The sequence below is a fragment of the Rhinatrema bivittatum genome, chromosome 1 (assembly GCF_901001135.1).
Source record: "Rhinatrema bivittatum chromosome 1, aRhiBiv1.1, whole genome shotgun sequence".
NCBI lineage: Eukaryota > Metazoa > Chordata > Amphibia > Gymnophiona > Rhinatrematidae > Rhinatrema > Rhinatrema bivittatum.
The window spans coordinates 673,173,935-673,187,833 of record NC_042615.1 but is presented as its reverse complement, the minus strand read 5'-3'; the positions used below and the strand labels follow the sequence as shown (position 1 = coordinate 673,187,833).

The following is a 13,899-nucleotide window of genomic DNA, read 5'->3' as shown; positions in this document are numbered from 1 at the left end:
TAATGGACTGATGCTACATCAATTTTACTTTTGTACAGCCAAACCCTGGTCTGGACATTTGCTCTACTGACAACCCCTAAATCATCCTGGCAACGGCAACAGAGAGACACTAGGGCTACATATGTCTAAACCAGTGTTTCTCAACCTTTTCAAACCCAAGGCACACCTACATTAACAACAATGTCCTGTGGCACACCAACCCCCATAGGGCAGGCAGTGTGGAAATGGAGACAAATTACATGGTCAAAAGAACAGCTGGAGAAGCATGAAAGCCCCAGTCTTACTGCCAAATTTTAAAACAAAGGGAGAGAGGGGACAGAGACAAGCATGAACCTATTGCAGTAAACCAGCTCTTCTATATACAAGTGCAGGAGAAGGGAGAGAAATGCGTGAAGGAAGTATGAGAGAGTGTCGGAAGGTGCAAGGTGAGGGGCTTCAGAAAGAGAGAGAGAAAGCCATGAGACACCATGATGTCACCACCTTGGGCAGCTGGAAACCCTTGCACCTGTGCTGGGTAGGGATGTGAATCGTTTTTTGACGATTTAAAATATCGTCCGATATATTTTAAATCGTCAAAAATCGTTAGGGCCACGATACAATACCAATTCCCCTGATTTATCGTTAAAAAATCGTAAATCGGGGGAAGGGGGAGGGCAGGAAAACCGGCACACTAAAACCCCCTAAAACCCACCCCCGACCCTTTAAATTAAATCCCCCACCCTCCCGAACCCCCCCCCCCCAAATGCTTTAAATTATCTGGGGATCCGGCGGTGGTCCAGAACGGCGGCGGTCCGGAACGGTCCCCTCAATAGAATCATGTTGTCTTCAGCCGGCGCCATTTTTCAAAATGGCCGCCGCAAAATGGCGGCGGCCATAGACAAAAACGATTCGACGGAGGAGGTCGTTCCGGACCCCCGCTGGACTTTTGGCAAGTCTTGTGGGGGTCAGGAGGCCCCCCCAAGCTGGCCAAAAGTTTCCTGGGACTCCAGCGGGGTTCCGGGAGCGATTTCTTGCCGCAAATCGTTTTCGTACGGAAAATGGCGCCGGCAGGAGATCGACTGCAGGAGGTCGTTCAGCGGGGGTTCCGGACCGCCGCTGAACGACCTCCTGCACTCGATCTCCTGCCGGCGCCATTTTCCGTACGAAAATGATTTGCGGCAAGAAATCGCTCCCGGAACCCCGCTGGACTCCCAGGAAACTTTTGGCCAGCTTGGGGGGGCCTCCTGACCCCCACAAGACTTGCCAAAAGTCCAGCGGGGGTCCGGAACGACCTCCTCCGTCGAATCGTTTTTGTCTATGGCCGCCGCCATTTTGCGGCGGCCATTTTGAAAAATGGCGCCGGCTGAAGACAACACGATTCTATTGAGGGGGCCGTTCCGGACCGCCGCCGTTCTGGACCACCGCCGGATCCCCAGGTAATTTAAAGCATTTGGGGGGGGTTCGGGAGGGTGGGGGATTTAATTTAAAGGGTCGGGGTGGGTTTTAGGGGGGTTTAGTGTGCCGGCTCACGATTTTAACGATTTTTCACGATAGTTTACACACCCAAACGGCAACAATACGATTCCCTCCCCCTCCCAGCCGAAATCGATCGTTAAGACGATCGAGGACACGATTCACATCTCTAGTGCTGGGTACAGCTGTGCACACTGCACAAAGCAGGGCCTGGCTATCTATGCCCTGCATGCTACCCATTAATTACCACACTTCAGGGCTCATGCTGTAGCTAGGAAGAAGAGGCATGCGTGATTGCATGTATTCTCAGACAGGAACTACTACATGTTTAAGAGCCACCACTGGAGACTGTTGCTGCTGCTGCAAGATGCTGAGAGCAGAGCCCAGGTCTAGTCTGCATCTGAGCATCAGGCAATGGTGACTCTTCTGTGGCATACCCGATCAGGTCTGAAGTCATACCAGTGTCCCATGGCACACTGGTTGGAAACACTGGTCTAAACAATTTATTCAATACTAACAAGGTTGATGCAAATAAGGACACCCACAAATGTCTCAGAACACCTGTCTTCCAAGCTTCTGTTCCTATGTATCATCCCCCCCCCCCCCATTACCTGTTCATTGTAATTTCCATCTGCTTTATAATGTAAACCAATATGATGTCGCTACAAATATTGGTATAGAAAAGTTTATAAATAAATAAAAAATAAAGTTACATTAAAATATATATTCCAAAGCAACAAATATGGTTTGGCAATAGTATTCTAACAACATGAACTGTCTAAATGTGTTTACTGATAATAAAGAATATCATGTTGTGCATGTCAAAGCCGTTCATGAAGTCAGCTGGTGCCATTTTAAAACCTGGTATCTGCCGGGCGAGAGCAAATGGGGATCGCTCCAGATGGGGTAAGCTTTTGCGAGCACAGGATTGGGCCTCTAATGGTATTTTGATGGTTTGTGGAGACAAGGGGTTGGTCTTACTATTGCACCTTTTTTTTTTTTTTTTTAATTTTATGGCCCAAGAGGGGCTGTGAGGCCAAGGTATGGGGTCCAAAGGGACTACCATGGAATATTTTTGATATACTGGAGGGGGGACCTAAAAGGAGAAAGGCTCCTTTAAATCTGCATGGTGGTTTGCATGAACGGCCACTTCTTGACCTGAAAAATAACTGTAGCTCATTAAGGTGTGGTCTTTTTTTTTTTTTTTTTAATGAAAATGGGCCCTCAAAGCCTTTTGCACATGCCCATTTTCACAAAATTCCCCAGTATCAGCTACTTTGCATGATTTTGCATTTCAACAGCTCATTACTGGGGAATTTAAATAAACTTTGGCACACAGCAGACTATGCTTGAAAGTTTACTACTATGAAACTAACTTTTGCAAAAATGTTTTCATGAAAGATTTCAGGCAAAACGCATACAATTTTACTTTTTTGCGGAAACCCCTTTTGCAAAAAATGTTCATGTTAGTACAACAGCCTCTATGTCTGATAGCACACTATAGATCGTTGTAGATAAGATCATGAAAATATACTCACAAGAGTAGATCAGCAAAAAAATAAGGTTGCATATATCATCCATGTCAGTTTCCTCACTATACAATCCAAATTGCTGCTTACAAGATTCAATTAAACTCCTTTTCATTCCCATTTGTTTTCCCAAAAATGATACAAGCTAAGCTGAGCAGTTTACATTCAACTTGGCCAAGATTCAAATGCATCTACCACCTCATATATCATTCTTTTATCTACTGCACCTGCAAGTGTATATGATAAACGAGAAACATCAGAATTGCTTGTCTTCTGCTTTAAGTGGCATTCAGTTCTGATGTGGTAAGCCTTTTTTTTTTCTTTAAAGGAGTGTTATAAGACACAATGTCTTTCTTCAAGGGCTTAATCAAATTTTTGTGATATGGTAAATATTCAAAGAAACAATTACCCATTGAAACATTCATTTTACTGATATTTTCATGTAACCTAACTGGAAGCCAAGATACCAATTCATAATCCTCTATAGCTTTTAGCTAGATCAGTATAACATGGAGAAGACATTTCATTTTAAAACTAATGGGATCAAGATATTTTATTTGTACATCTTATACATCAACTTTCTGATTTAAAATAAAAAGACATAACAGTCTTACCAAATGCATAACAAAATACTGGTTTACAGCTTGCTAGAAAATATTTAGAATTGTAATATGCATCTCATTTAGATATCTGGAGGAGAAAAAGTAATAAGACTACCTTGAAAGTCTCAATGAGACAAAAGTATTAATGCCTATTTGACTGTAGTTTCTACTAAGATTGCAGAATAAAGGCAGAATATTATTACATAATGTATCAACAGATTAACATAACATGTTTGATGAAGCATTTTCATTACTTTCAAGAAGTAACACTATAGAAAACTGTCATTCCAAAATTATCATGGGCTTGGGCAGACTGCTAGAGTCCAACTTCATTTCCAAAAAGCTACTGGCAGAAAACTCTACTGAGAATTTACAGTAGGTAATGCTTACTCTTACTGCATACTTACTGAACTCATTTTATGCATTGCTTCAGGTTACTGAGACTGCAATCTAAAAATGAGATGTGGAGACATGACAGCTTGAATGATGTCAACATTAGATGTTTTGTATCTTTATGTCACATATCTTCTGAAGATGCAGACCAGTTTTTCATCATAAAAACAAAGTCTTCTAATCTATGTCCAAATATCACATGCAAATTAAAAATGACTTTGCACAATATTTAGATGCAGTTTGGTAATGTGAGCAGTTATCCTTGTGAATATTTAAGACAGCTTCCTTTTCAATAGATATCCCCTTTTGTTTCATATTTTTATACACAAACATCATAAACAAAAAGGAAACAACAACAATCGGGATTACACTTTAAAAGAACAGGGTATTCCTAATTAATAAAAAACAGCTAAAGTATGATTGTCTTAAATATCTCTACAGAAAGTGAAATTCCATGGAAAACCAATAACATTCTTTTAATTAATTATACATGTAAAGTTGAATTGAACATGTATACTTTGAGAAAAATCCAACACTGTACAAAAAATTAAAGGAAGATGCCAATCTGTCTATGGTTTTTATCATGCCTAAATCATAAATGCATTTTTCTTAGACTTCAGACATAAAATGCAGGCAAAGGAACACACTGCAAACGGTATCACATGCTTGCTGCAACTGTATGAATGTTACTGGGATTGTAGAGCAAGCCAGAGTGATGAATAATTTAAGCACTAATAAAATATTCAGTTTGATGACTGACCCACTGGTTTAATTTTAAAATAAAAATGATTAATGAAGAAATCAGTTAACTCTTACCTAAGCACAAATGTTAATGACCTGGAGCAATTACATCAGAGGAATGTGCCAGTAGCTTAACATGTGAAGAAACAGATATACATAGAGCAACTGCAAGGTTACATCACAATTTCCTTGACTTCCCCCCCACAATTCTGATAACAGTGGGCTAAAGCATGGCACATTATTCTGTGTCACTAATGTGTAAAGTAAACCCAGTCTCAAAAAAATTGTATGGATGTAAACTGGAATTATAGAGGAAGCACGAACAGCAGAGAACAAAAGATACCCTTTGTAGATGCATTACTAAAATAATTGAAAAAAAAAATTCTGCCAAAGTATGCGGTAATCACATGAACAGCTGCCAAAAATCACCATCTAGGAAGAATTACGGGAATAAAGACCTAGAATTTATCACTAATCACAAGCTTCCCCCTACAGCTAGCTTCCCCCTACTGCAATTGGATCACCTCAAAAGAAAGAATATGGGCACTGTTTTCAAAAGATTTCTCCCGTTTTGTGATTTGTAGTAAAGCCGAGCTCTGTGAGTGGATACATGCATTTCAGTGCTATGATTTCTGGCACATCCTGGACACCGAGTGATGGAAAGCTCAACTGGGATGGGCTGAGTACCAGCGAGAGAGCACAAGTCTCCTACGGTGGGGCTGAAAGGGCTGCAGATGCTGCACTTTCAGCAGTGACCCCTCTCTCTTTCACAGGGGCTGCCCAAGAGACATCAATGAAGGGACAAATGTCAGAACAGAAGGGGAAGAATTCACTCAATCAACTTCCTCGAGATCAAAACACAGAGATGATCAATGCGGAGAAAAGGCGAGTGATAAATCCCAGTTCTGAGAAATACTTTAACTCTGCTGGAAAGCTATTTCGCTTCTCAATTTAAAACCTCATGCATCAATCACAGTCAAGAGAAGTATACAATTTTTTTTTCTACATACTGCAATTAACATAACACCAAATTTGCATTCCGCATATGAAATGTTTGCAGAGTTTTGTACTGAAGATTGAAAGAAACTGCACTCATTATGAAGTACTGAGGAAAGTTCCTTTGTGTGCAAGAAAAAGGAGATAACTATTTTCTCTGGCAGACGTTCACACTTGCATTGATCTGTCCCTTTAATTCCTAAAACCAGTTCAGAGCAGCGCCCTTCATACAGCGGAATACCGCGGAGGCTTTATTAGTTTATAATTTGCTAACAACCAACCAAAAAAAATCACTTCAGCCTAGTAGCCACTGAGGGGAGAAAGCTCGTCTCTCATTTCTCACCGATACCAAATTTATGACAAGGAGTGTGGATCCACCTTCCAAACTTTAAATGCCCCCCTGACATTAGGCACCTTTGAACGATTATTCTTGATCTCATAGCGGGCAACAGAACCATAAATCCTGCGGATCTCTTTAACCCACAGCTATTGCCTAGGATAAGAGCCTTCTAATATTACACTCCTATATATTTTTCTAACATCACCCAGGTCATTATGACTAAAGGTGTAGGACAAAAAAAAAAAAGATATATCCATAGACTTTATAGTGATTTGAAAGCCACGAAGTTGGAAGTCTAGGAAAAAAAGAAAGAAAGAAAGAAAGAAAGAAATCCGTGTCTTTTCCTCGCACTTTGCAGCAGCAGCACGAACGCCCCTGGAGCCTGGCGTTGAGCGGCGGGGCTGCGCCTCCGATCCGTGCTCCGGCTTTGCACGGGGACCAGCCCTGGTGTGCGGACCCGAAGCCCCGGCGCCGCTCAACCTCCAGCTCGCGTCGCTTCAGCACAGTCCCGGCTCCGCTTTCCAAAAACTAAATAACGCGCCTTCGTCCCAGCCCTCCCCCCGAGTGTCTCCCATCGGCTTCCCGACGCTGCTGGCTTTCCCACAGCACTTTGCAGCCCACTTTACCGGGTCGCCCCTACCCCGTTACAAAGCACTTTTAAGTTCTTCAGGGCTAGGAACCCCCCATCTCCCCCCCCCCCCCCCCCAATATCTCCCCGCTCACTCACCTTTGGCAAACAGTGGGACACAGACGCTCAGGAAGAGTAAAAGGCGGGCGGCCACCCTGCGGCTCATCCCGTCACTGGGCTGAGGGAGAACACCACCAGCACAATCCTCCGAAGCGCTCAGCGCGACAACCAACCAAAAACAATTCAAAAACACACACACGGTTCTTCTGCACTGCGCCGGATCCTCCGCTGTTTATTGTATTTTTTTTTTTTTTGTGCTTTCTTGTGAGTTCTCTCTGCTGAATAGGTCCCTCAGCTTGAGTCTTCGCCTTGGAATAATCTCCGGGAGCTGCACTGAAGGAGGCTCACAAGCGTCTTGTGCCGCGAGGGTGCGCGCGAGCTCGTGGCGGGAGTCGGGACTCACGCAGTGCCTGTCCGTCGGCGGCTGCTGCTGCCTGCTGCTGCTTCCCCCGAGTGCTGCACGAGAACAATAAGCCGGGCGGCGGCACCGCTCTGCTCACAGCTACTGCTGCCGCCGTGGGAGAGAGCTCTGTACACAAACAGAGGCGGCGTGCGTCTGTGAGGGATGCTTCTCTTCCTCCCTCCCTTTCTCCTCCTCCTCCTCCCTTGTCTCTGAACACACCTCCCACTCGTCTGTCTTAAGCTGTTTTGTCTCGTAAAGCTATGCAAAGAAAAACCTCTTTCAACAAACACGTTTTCTTATTCGGTTGTCTACCGGTCTCTGCAAACAGAGCCTTCCCTCCGCTGCAGTAAGGGCTCTTCTCGTGTTTAATTATGTATATAGACAGTGGAGAAGGGGGTCGTGATGTATCTGTTTTCAACCCCTTCTTTTCACCTATATCATTTTCTTAACTCTCTGCACCTCCCTCTGCAACTTACTCAACTACTGTTCCCCAGTCCTGAATATCATTGGAGTCCTTATCCTTATATGTAGTGGCCTGGGAAAGGCAAATGAGGGGTCACCCACTGCCACATTTTAGGGTCCCCAAAAATTTGTAACATTTTTTTTTTTCAACGAGGTGAAGTTTTTACGGGGGAAAGGATCAGAGCCCAATATTTCTGCCTCCCCACCCAGGACAGGCAAGCCCTGTTGAGGAGCAGCTAAATTACAGATCTTTTCATGAGACTGGGCATTCAAATGGTAGACTAAATTTAATGTGAACAAGTGCAAGTGATGCACATAGGGAAGAATAATTCAAACTGTAGTTATACCATGTTAGGTTCCATTTTAGGAGTGAACACCCACAAAAAGAATCTGGTTGTCACTTTGGACAATACATTGAAATCCTTGGCTCCTGTGTGCTGCAGCATTTAAAAAAGCAAGCAGGATGTTAAGAATTATTAGGAAAGGAACGGAGAATAAAGCAGAACATCAAAATACCTCTATTCTATATTGCTCCATGGTTCAACCTCGTCTAGAGTACTGCATGCAATTCTGGTCACCATATCTCAAAAAAGATATAGCAGAACGGGAAAGGATTCAGAGGAGGGTGGCCAATATGAGAAAGGGAATGGAATTGTTCTGGGCAGATCAGTTGTGGCGTAGTCTGAAGCTGGTCTGGGTGATGTGGGGCTAAGTGGATGTTGGAGGACGGTTTGAGATTCAACAGTGTAGTTGGGGGAGTTCTGGTCGGGGTATGTGGGCGATGCAGATGCCTTTGGAGCTGTAGGGGATAGGGGCCCTGGATATGGGCAGTCTTATGCCATGTATTACTTGGGGGGGGGGATCAAGACTGTGTTCTGGGAGCGTTGGTGGTACAATGTCTGCTTTTTCCTGTTTTCCTGATCACATGGATGCTTGGAAGGAAAGCACTATTGCAGGTGCGGAAGAAACTGGTACATCTCGTCGGGAGGCCTGGAGAGGTGACCCTGGGGAAGCACTGCGGAGATAGACGTCCGGTCAGGAGGAGTGCAGGGGGTCCCAGGTTTCTAGTGCTTCAGGAGCCCAGGGTCTACGACCTGAGGGAATGCCAAATCCAGTTGCAGTTCAGAGGCTGGGTGACTCTGCTGATGGGGGGGGGGGGGGGGGGGGGGGGGGAGTGATAAGGATGTTCCGGATAAGGTAGGGTCTAGCAAAGAGGATATTGGGGTGCAGGTTGGTGGAGTGGATGAGGGCATTGTGATGATGGAGGGTGTTAATAGTGGTCTCGGTGGGGTGGGGGCAGCTGTTGATGATACTCCTCCATTGGTTGGAGGTGGGAATGCCGGAGGGCAGGCCGTTGGCATGGGCTTATCTGTTCAGAGTGGGGCAGGTGAAAAATGGAAAGGGCAGGAGTTGCCTTTGAGGGGGGAGTCGAAGGTCAGGTCTGTAGGGAAGAAAAATCATAGTAAGTCCAGACATTGGGGGTAAACACAGGCAGGAGACTTCTTCCAGCTCATCTTCTTCATCATCTTCATCTTCTTCTTCTAGTTCAATTTCTGGGGGTGGTGAGAAAGAGGTGGTAGTTAGGAAGGGGTTTGAGGATAAGGGGGCACCTGCTTCAGTAGCATTGTCTGAGTTGTGGGAGGGTGTGTCTTGATCTTTTCAGAGTAACTGTTGCGATCCCCCCTGCTGCTGTGCTACAGGAGGTCTCTTACCTTCCTCCAGAGGCCGCTCTGAAGCCAGGGCCTCGCCTACGTTCCATCCGGGACTTGCTCCAGGACCTGTGAGGCCTAGCTGTGCCTGTGGCTTGCATGCCAGCGTTTGGACTTCCTGTTTGGCGACGCCCTTCTCCTAGGGGCTGGCCCGCAGCTCTCCACCTGACTTATAGGCCCAGCGGTGGGCGGTCCTGGCAAGCTCCTCCCAGGGAGTTGCCTTCTACCTCCAGTACTTAAGGACTTTCTGTTCACTTGCAAAGGGCCTTGGATTGGGCTCTACAGTCGTCTGTAACCTTGCCGATCCAGGTCCCCCGGTTTCGCCTATGCCTTGATGGGTTCCTGTCCTGTGTCTCTGCCTAGATGTATGCTCCTGTTCCTGCCAGCCGTAAGGACTTCGGATGTGAGTATCCCAGCATCGGAGTTCCTGTTCGCCTGGGTCTTCCCCGCACCCTCCTTCTCAGCGTGGTCCGCGACCAGCCTTCCTGGGCTGTGTAGGGCGCGTCTGGGACAGGGTGGTCCGCGACTCAGTCCCACGGGTGGGCTGAGTAGGGTGCCCTGATGGACAGTGCAATGTTTCCGTCCAGCCTTGTCTACAGTATCTGCTTCAGCCCTTGCCCGGATGTCTTCCTGTCTCTGCCTTGACCTACGTCCTCGTTTGGTTCCTGAGCCTTCTGTCCTGTTGGGCCCTGGAGTGGCCAACAGGAGGGATTCGTCCCACGGGCTCTTGAGCTTCTGCCAGCCGAGGGGGCTTCGGATGTGAGTATCCCAGCATCGGAGTTCCTGCTCGCCTGGATCCTCCCTGTGTCTCGCTTCAGCCCTTGTCCTGATGTCTCCGTCTTGCTTCAGCCTGCTTCTGCCCCGTCTGATGTCTTCTGTTTAAGGACTCTGTCTGCCCTCGCCTCTGTCCGGCCTGCTGCCCATTGCCGTTCCCTGCGGCAGGTCCGAAAGGGCCGGGAACAGTCGGAGGACCGTTCATTAGTCAACTTCCCCGTGTTGGCTACCATGGGCATGCAGGTCCGGCTGAAGGTCGGACTCCCTGCTTCTGTTTCTGCCTGCCTGGCTCACCATGCCTGCTCAGCTCACCTCCCACGGTGTGGCTTGGGGCTCCTCCTTGAGTCCTGCCGTGGCCCAAGGGCTCACCACCACCCGCTTACGATGACCGCGCCCGCGCGCGCTCGTAACAGTAAAATCCACAGGTGGAAATATATTGATATTTTTCATTTGTTGGAAGGTCGAGAAAGGCATAAGAAGCGTGGTAAGAACAAGAAGGAAAAAGTGTGCTTTAAGGGGTAGATTTTCAAAAAGGACACGTGATTTTATAACATGCGTGTGCTGGCAGGTGCATGTTATAAAATTCCAGGTCGGAGTGCGGAAGGGGGGGGTCTAAGTTTGCAAAATTGTGTGGTGTCGCATCAGGGGCTTCTCCAGTTTCCTCCCAGTCTGCTCCAATTAAGAAGTGGACTGGGAGGGAACTTCCCAACCCCCTACCCTAACCTCCCTTCCCCTTCCTCTATCATACCCTCCCCCTCCCCCTATCCCTATCCTAACTACCCCAATTTGTTTTGTTTTTCCTTTTGCTCCTATAAAGGAGCAGGTGCAAGTTGTGCTGGCACACGATCACCCAGCACACAAATGGCCGCTGTGCCAGGTGCTTCTAGCCCTGCCCCGCTCTGCCCGCCGGACTGCCCCCTTTTAAAGCCCCGGCACTTGCGCATGTCGGGACCCATTTGAAAATAGGCCAGCACGTGTAAGGCCCAGCCACACGCGTAAACCTCAGGATTTACGCGAGGGGGGTTTAAAAGCTAATCCTAAGGGTTCAGAGAATAAGGTGCCCAGGATGATACTGAACTGAGTATGTTGTTTTTTGTGTCTGGCTAGTGTTATAGGGCGAACAAACCACAAGCAACCGAGCTATGGCCAGCATTCAAACTGGTTATGTAGAAATCCAACACAAATGCTGGTATTGAGTAATACAGTCCCAACACTTCACTCAGGTGTATAAATATATAGTTTCATTTATTCAAAAATTGGCAACTCCATTGTTATAATGCATAGTCTTTCATGCACACGGGGTTCCCCGACACGGTCCCGTGTTTCGCCAGTGGCTGCTTCTGGAGGGATGCCCATAAACTTAAACAGGAAATTCTAAAAATTAAATTACAAAGGACTGTATGAGAAATGGTAATGGTACAGAATCAGTACAAGTTAGTGCACGCATACATTTTACCTTTAGACGGAATTCTTAAGTTCCTGGCATGGAGTGCGTTCAAGCAAGGATCCGAACCAACTTTAAAGCTGTCAAAACTCGCGCCAACCAGATTTTACAAACCAATCAGAGGAGAGGAAAGGCCAACCAATCACAGATGGAGATGTGTCAGCTGCAACCTATCAAAATCATGTAAAGTGAAACCATTCGATTTCTTTGTTAAGGCCCTTCGGTGTCACACAATCTAACCGATGTATCCACCTTTGTTCACAACGTGTCAATAAAATGTCAAAATCACCACCACGCAATGAGGGTGTAACAGTTTCTAAAACAAAGAAGAATAAGTCAGATACTGTATGAGAGTGTGCTAGCCAATGATCAACTAGAGGGGCCAAGTTTCGGGAATGTTTTATATTTGATCTATGTTCAATCACTCGGGTACGAATCTGTCTTTTAGTTTTACCTACGTATAACATGTCACAGGGACAACGGATGATATATACTACGCCTACAGAGGCACAGTCCGAATCTTGACGCAGGGTATAACACCTTGTAGTAAGGGGTTCAGTAAATTGGGAGAGAGTGGTTGTGTGTTTACATACCGAACAGTTTCCACAGGGTCTGTGAGTGCCCATTTGTATTCCACTAGAGCGTGTCGATAGAAAATCTGAGATAGTCAGGATGTCTCGGAGGTTTTTCCCTCTACGGTACGTGAACCTTAAAGAGCTTTGAAACATATTAGAGAGTAGAGATGTGCATAGTTTTTTGTGTTCGTGTCGTTCTTCGTTTTTCGGCCGCCATGGAAAATGTCGTTTTTTTTTCGGTTCGGGTCTTTTTTTTCGCGAAAAATCGATTTTTAGTTAGTGCGCGCTAACTCCCCGTTAGCGTGCGCTAACTCCTGTTAGCGCGCACTACCAAAAACCGTTAGATTTTGTTAGTTTTTGTTACTTTTTGTTAGTTTTGTTAGTGCGCACTAACAGGACTTAGCGCGCACTAACGAGGAGTTAGCGCGCACTGACTCCCGTTAGTGCGCACTAATCGGAAAAACGAATTTTTGCGAAAAAACAGGAAAATCCTGATTTTTTTCGGGCTCCCTGAAACATGCCGAATTGGACAATTTCGTTGCAATTTTCCAATTCAGCAAAAACGAATGCACATCTCTATTAGAGAGTGCTAGGGAAGACCAATGTTTTTTAAGAATAATAGATATTGCATGGCTAGATGGTGAAAAAGGCAAAATGCAGTTTAGGGAAGAATTGTCATCTCTTCGTGATGGAAGAAATAGCCAATCCCAGTTAACATATAGGGCTCTCTTATAGGCAGATCTTAAAATTTTATAAGGGTACCCTCTCAGCCTAAACTGGGAGAGCATCTCCTTAGCTTTTTCTACATAATCAGTCGTGGAGGAGCATAGTCTACGCAACCTCAGAAATTGTCCGGTGGGGATATTCTTTTTAAGATGTTTGGGATGACAACTGTCGAACTTTAATATTGTGTTACGATCAGTGTCCTTGCGATAAATAGAGGTGGAAAAACTGGAACCTGTATTAGATATTAGTACATCCAAAAAGGGTATCTCTGAATAGTGTAAACAAAAGCTGAACTGCATGTGAGGGTTACATTGATTTAACCAGTCAAAAAATAAATAAAATTGTATTTCAGTCCCTAACCAAATTAACAAAATATCGTCAATGTAACGGTACCATGAATGTACAAAATTCCACCAGCTTGAAGGGTATATATACGTCTCTTCGAATTGAGCTACAAACAAACATGCTAAACTGGGTGCCATTGTGGCACCCATTGCAGTCCCTTTGATCTGTTGGTAAAAAGAAGAATCAAACCGGAAGTAATTTTTAGTCAACGCCAAGGTAGTGAGTTGCATTAGAAACGAGGTGGGGACCCTAGATGGTTCTGTGCGGGAGTTTAAAGTGTTCTCAATTACTGTAAGGGCTTCAGTTTGGGGGATGTTAGAATAAAGGGATACGATATCCAAAGTAATGAGTAAAAAAGGTGTTGAGGGAAAATTAACATTGTCTAATAAAGTGATAAGGTGGGAGGAGTCACATACATATGATTTAATCGTTGGGACAAAAGGTCTCAAAAAAATGTCTACGAATTGTGAGAGGGGCTCCAAAACCGAGCCTATCCCTGATACTATTGGGCGCCCTGGTGGATTCACAAGGGACTTGTGAATCTTCGGGAGTATATAAAATACTGGTACAACAGGGCTTTGAATGGTGAGGAAATTGGCTTCCCGATTGGTAATATAATGATGGGAAACAGCATCCTGTACAATCGAAGCAATTTCTAACTTCAATATTTCTGTCGGGTCTGAGGGTAAGGGCACATAGAAAGACGTATCCTGCAGCTGG

At 45.5% G+C, this 13,899-nt stretch overlaps 1 protein-coding gene across 1 annotated transcript in view; it reads right to left on the bottom strand.

The window, feature by feature from the left end:
* EDIL3 (EGF like repeats and discoidin domains 3) overlaps positions 1-7,302 on the bottom strand; it is a 974,710-nt gene extending 967,408 nt beyond the window's left edge. The window contains exon 1 of the mRNA XM_029573785.1: positions 6,781-7,302. Within this exon, the coding sequence (XP_029429645.1) occupies positions 6,781-6,847 (67 nt within the window). The 5' untranslated portion in view covers positions 6,848-7,302. The remainder of the gene's footprint in view (positions 1-6,780) is intronic.
* Between the last annotated feature and the right edge of the window lie 6,597 nt (positions 7,303-13,899).